General features: G+C 41.9%; 1 protein-coding gene across 2 annotated transcripts in view; it reads left to right on the top strand.

The window, feature by feature from the left end:
* The window catches only part of MARCH8 (membrane-associated ring finger (C3HC4) 8, E3 ubiquitin protein ligase), a 74,619-nt gene that overhangs the window by 47,999 nt on the left and 20,620 nt on the right, over positions 1–6,000 (top strand). For both annotated transcript variants that reach the window (XM_009076490.1, XM_009076489.1), the window contains exon 2: positions 5,015–5,065. In XM_009076490.1, coding sequence (XP_009074738.1) covers positions 5,015–5,065 — 51 coding nt within the window. The remainder of the gene's footprint in view (positions 1–5,014; positions 5,066–6,000) is intronic.

The raw sequence follows: 6,000 nt of genomic DNA, 5'->3' as shown, positions 1-6,000 counted from the left end.
AGGATAAAAGTCTTGTTAAACCATTGGGATCTGGATTGCATTGTCTTCTGTGAGTCTATGAGCAGAGATAAACAGGAGTTTAGCATCAACCATACTTAGGACTGAACATAGTGTGTAGTCTGGGATGTAGCCAGAAAAAGGCTGCACAAGCTATCTGTTGTCTTTGTTTTACCTGCCTTAATGTCTGGGAACCAAAGTGTTAGAAACACAAACCCAAACTATTTTACTGATACATTTTCTTACCCTCCATCCTGGCAGGGACATCTAAGTTGTGTTTCTTTAGGGTGCCTGCTTGCTGAGGCTGCATTAAGTCCCCAGCTGAGCTGGGAGAAAGGTCAGCATGATACGTTGGTGCTGTAAGTGCACAAGAGCATCTATGGCTGCTCTGGCTCAGGTGGTAGGAACTAGTGTGTTGGGATTCACAAGGCTTCTGGGTTTGGCTGTGTGAGTTATGTCATTGTTGTACTTAGTAGAAAATGGATATGTTACGGTAGGGAAGCAAGAGTAAAATAACTTGAAGTGATGAATATATGGAAGACTGAGGTAAAAGGAAGTGCAGAAAGGAGTTACCAGCTGCTAGACCTCTGAACTGAAAAGGGTGAGGTGTCATGCAAGAATAACAAAGGAATGGTGGCAGAAGGGAAAATGAGCTAGCAGGGTGGAGAAGGCAAGATGAAGAGCCCTGCTGGAAACAGATCTCAGCTGAAACAACTGCTGAAGGGAGGAGGCAGCTCTGTCACTCACAGTTAGTAGCAAATTCAAGGGGAAGATAGAAAAAGAAAGGCAAGCTGGGAGGGCTATTCTGGCAATTGCAAGCAAAGGTTAGAGAATCATGTCACTGTAGGAATGAGTAGCAATTTTTCTGATTTTCAGTCATTTCCCTGGAGCTAGGCTCCAGAGCAGCAGCTGGCAGTGAGTGGCTCAAGAAAAGTGACAAGTTGTTCTTGTAATTTTTTCATGTCTAGGTGCTGGGGTTTTTTAAGTGCCTACCAGGTGTTTCTAGTTGAGTAGGATGATTTTGAAAGGCAGGATTCGTATTATCCCATACAGAAAGGCTGAACTGCTAAACGAGAGTGACACTTGCTTTAACTGGTGATAATTGTATGGTCCATGCTGTCAGATGTTGCATTTGTCTTGACCTTTCATTCAAGTGCAAACACTAGTGCTTTGCAAGAGGGAAGGAGAGCTTGTTCAGATCTGTAATTACCAGGCCAGAATATGTCTTACTGTGCAGAACATTCTGGAAGAAGTCTCTGAAGGTTTTTACTTGTTGGGTAGTGATAGCACCATAATAGCAGCTTAGCCTTGCCACTCTCATGTCAGTGTTGATTTGTGAATAATTGGTAAGAGATCCCAGGATGAATGTACTGGTGGTGGATATAGTGTGAAAACTGAGCTTGTGTTTGTTTGCCTTTAAAATAATTTTTATCTGTTTAATGTTTCTGTTCCTCACTTAGTAATTGTGCCTGCTATTAAAATCTACCTGTTCCAGGAGCTCCTTCCATGGCTTTACAGCTCTTTTCTATCTTAATGACTGGAAAATATGCAGCATCTTAATACATCACAGCATGGGAAACACCAGCAAGTGCTGGCTTTGTTTAATTGTTTCCACAGTGCTTTGTCCTGAAGGATCGATGTTTATTATTTTATTTGTAAAAGAGAATTAAACAGCACAGCTAGACTTCATCAACTGTATTACTTAGAGGTGTTTCTGTTGCTGTTTAATGACAAAATAAAAGTAATTATTTTTGGTCCTTTAGAAGCTGGCAAGAAAGCACAGTCCATTCCGTCAGTGGGAGTGCTGCTTGAGTGGTCATAGTGAACTGGAAATTGCTGTTGCACAGCAAAACTCAGTTGTTTATCTCAGTTCTTCAGCCCAACATATTTTAAAGTCTGTGTGTATGTAAGCTATGAGACTTGGTGCTGTTTCAAAAACTGTGCCTGATTAGATGACAGGCTGAGGCAGGGTCATTCGGTGTCCAAGGGCTGATGCAATTTTATCTGGGTGATGGGGCTGCTTGGTAATTGACAGGTCAACCAGACTGAAAAATGTGCGTATTATTTGCAAGTCTGTGTTGGATCTGGTAGTGGCTATTGGGTCAGTTGCCACTCCTTGAAAATGTGGCTGAGTTTGTGCTTTTCCTCCATGTCAGGGTAAGTAGTACAGATTTTGGCCAATCTGGGCTAAGACTGTAGTGAATTTCCTGTTGATGTTCTGGACATACCAGATGTGTGTGGTAAAGAAACACTCCTTTTTTGTTTTACAATGGTCATTCTTTCAATAACAAAACCAACTGTTTGCAGTAGTCTACTGACTGAAACCTCTCATAAGTATGTTTCCAACAGTGGATCAATAAAGAGAATATGCATATCTGTGTCATAGAGACTCCTGGCATGTGTCAGATAAAATCAGTTCTGGGAGCAGAGGCAGAAAGTATAGTTCCTGTGGCAGCGACTAAAAGTCTGTTTGCTCTGCATCATCTACCATGTTGTGCAAGTGTGGGTCTTGTCCTCCAGACTGTTCATGCTTGTTGAATTTTAGCACATCCTTTTCAACGCAGGTGCATGTGTAAGTTCAGTCATGCTCCCTTGCAGGCATCTTCTTCATCTAGACCGCAGTATTTGGGGAGCATTGAGATAACATGAAGAAACCTCTACTCTGTTTAATTTTGTTCTTAGGAAATTAACCCTGTCATCTTTGGCACCTAGGTCTGGATTTGATCCTGTTCCCTGTGTGGAGCTGTATGTGTTGCTTCAGGGAGACTTCTTGCCTGAGTCCCACTCTTCACTATCATTTTCCCTTATCCCACGTAGCTTTGCTCTGTTTACCTCCCACGCATCCCTAGAAGGCCAAGCACAGTCTGCTTCCCCCACACCTCACACATAGGCAGTGACAAGCCTTTGTGCTTGTGTTGGTCTCTTTTTGTCATAGCTTGAGAGCATGTCCCTGCCCCCTTTTCTGACAAGCCTTTGTGCTTGTGTTGGTCTCTTTTCGTCATAGCATGAGAGCATGTCCCTGCCCCCTTTTTTCTTCTTCCTCTCTTCTGTAGCTTCAACTAACTTTTTTCTCCGCTGTTGCTATAGTTACACTGCCTTTGATGAAGTCAGCTAGGTCCTTCCCTTATGGTTGGAGCCAGTTCTTAGCTGTACTGGTTCTGGCAGTAGTCTCATCCAACACTATCAGTCTTCACATAAGCATTATGCCCATATTTTTGGGGGTCTATATGTGGTTTTTTTCTGTTCCAGGAATACTGTTATCTGTGTAACAAAAGCTCATAGTCATCTTGGAAATCAAGCTCAGCCTTGCAGTGTACAAATCTGGCCTTCAAATTTGGGCCACAACTGTTCCAGACCTTAAACTGAACCTTGCTGATTTTTAGTTTGGCCATCAGTCAAAACTGGCACATAAGAGTTCCCTGGTTGCTTTTCCTCTGTTCTCCTGAAACATTCATTTTACTTTCTTCTGGATGCACAGACTTTTACATACAGAAGATTTCAGAGCACTGTATTTGCTTCCTCATGTTTTTAAGGAAGGAAGTGCAATTTGTATCTGTCAACTGACACGGTGCCCAGGACTATGTTGAGAGGCAACTGGTGTTGTAAGGAAGGGACACCCTGTTTGCTAAGCACATGCTGAAGTTTTATGCCTTGTCTTCTCCACACAAAGCTTTCAAATCATTCTGGGGATACACTGTAGGAAGAAGTATCTGGGAGCACAGGGATCTCAAAGAAGAGGTGGTAGCATCTGAGTGCTCAGCCAGCCAGGCCGACTGCATATGGGCTTTAGGCATTGAAGGGTCACTTGAATTGTATCAAACCCTAGGCATGAGGTCTGAGACCAGTGTGCTATACCCAAGGTGATGTGGGAGTAACAGCAGTTGACTGTTTGGCATGGAATTTTTTATGTCCCTATTTGTTGTATATACAGGACTTCTGAACTCAAGCTCTGCTTGATCAGTCAGTGCCAAGAAGAAGTGGAAGAGAGTGCTGTCAATCAGTGTCTGTTAGGTTAATTTCTCTTCAGGAATAATGGTGAAAGAATTTTGTTTCCTAAAATCCCAGACAAAAAGATGCACTTCCGGAAACTCTTACCTAGCATAGAGCCCATGAGAGAAAGTAGTAAATTTGCCCTTTTTTTCCAGAGGATTTAAATCTCAAACCAATTTTCACAGACTTAGAAAAACATAGCTACTGATTTATAACCAAATGTTATGACTTGCCATGTTTGTAATATTTGTTGGATTTTTTGTGGAAAAGTTTTTGCAGAGCCATTTCTAGGCTCTTCCCAGTGGACCAATTGTGTCCAGTTACACTTGTAGTAAACTGATGTTCAGAAACTGGGTAATCCTTAAGGGTTGAAGTATCTTGGTGAAATCTACTGTTTATTTTGGTAAGAGATAAGATTGTCATCCTTATCAGTCAGGGTCTGCATGCTGAAAAGTGAGTAACAGATACAGTCATCAGTGATTTCAGTTTTGAAAATTGCAGCTTCTGCATTTCTATTTTGTATGTTATTTCCAGTCCTGACTTCTGTAGTAAATAGGAAGTTCCTCAGTAATTCTGCTTTGTCCTGAAGTGACGTGTGTGTGGTTGTTCACAGTGTTTCCAGACATCACTGTGATACTTTTGTTTTAGTGTAAGAGCTTTCAGTTTTAGTGGTTGGATGTTTGCCTTTAAATGTAGATTCATTAGGTCTTCATGGTACTGAGAGGTGTCCTTTCCAAAACAGATGCCATCTGAGTTAAGTGCTTTACAGTATCCACAGAGAGAAGAAATAATTGGTTTAGTATTTCACAGTTTGTCTTGCCTATGTGATTTTCTGCAAGGTATTATCTTGTTAAGCAAAGAAAGTGATTTAGTGATTATTGTAAATCAGGCTGATGTCAATCGAATCAACATCCTTAAAACCACAGCTGTAAGACTTTCTCCATGGAATTTGGTTTCTAATACTAGCTTTAAAATATCCTCATAGCTGTGACTTGTTGCTGCAGTGATCCTGTTCTTCCTTTTTCAGAATGAGAAGGCTTTGGGGCATTCTGTGAGCCGCTCTAGTAACATCTCAAAGGTAAGTTCTTCAATATAACTCAGTCTTTGATAAACTTGGGGATACTGGGATTTCTTTCGTTTCAAAACTGAGGTGATATATGGGATGATGTGACCAGTAGAAAATGCTTTTTATGCCTGTCTGTCACTGATAGTCACTCCTGAAACATTAGAACTCTGGTGTTTTGCAGACTCTCTTTGCAGGTCAAATGAAATGGAAGCTACAGTAGGTTTTCTCTTTCACACTGTCAGCCTCCTTAGCTTGGTAGAAGCAAGATAGATGACAGATGCCTGAGATCTTATCTTGGAGGGAAAATGGCTCCAAAAACATCACTCAAGTATGTTCTTTTATAAGTTAAAGTTATGTAAGATATGTATAGCTGTGTATCCCACAATATGTACAAGATATGTGGTCAAACATTATTGTTACTTCTACAAGTTTTGAATTATTTTTAGCACCATAAAATTGTTATCAGGGCATGACTGTAAGTATTTTAAAATCATAGAATCATACAATCAGCTGGGTTGGAAGAGACCTAGAAGGTCATCAAGTCCAACTCTACCGTGGTCACTAGACCATGGCACTAAGTGCCACATCCAGTCTCATCTTGAAAACCTCCAGGGATGGTGAATCCACCACCTCCCTGGGCAGCACATTCCAATACCTGATTACTCTCTCAGTAGAAGATTTCTTCCTAATATCTAACCTAAACCTCCCCTGGCAGAGCTTGAGTCTGTGCCCTCTTGTCCTGCTGCTGGTTGCCTGGGAGAAGAGACCAAGCCCCACCTGACTCCAACCTCCTGTCAGGGAGTTAGAGAGGGTGGTAAGGTCTCCCCTGAGCCTCTTCTTCTCCAGGCTAAGCAACCCCAGCTCCCTCAACCTTTCTTCATAGGACTTGTGCTCAAGTCCCTTTACCAGCCTCGTTGCTCTTCTCTGGACCTGCTCCAGCACCTCAA

This window comes from Acanthisitta chloris, unplaced genomic scaffold, assembly GCF_000695815.1.
Source record: "Acanthisitta chloris isolate BGI_N310 unplaced genomic scaffold, ASM69581v1 scaffold2166, whole genome shotgun sequence".
Lineage (NCBI taxonomy): Eukaryota > Metazoa > Chordata > Aves > Passeriformes > Acanthisittidae > Acanthisitta > Acanthisitta chloris.
Note: the sequence above shows the minus strand (reverse complement) of the source record. Positions and strands in the feature narration are given on the sequence as shown.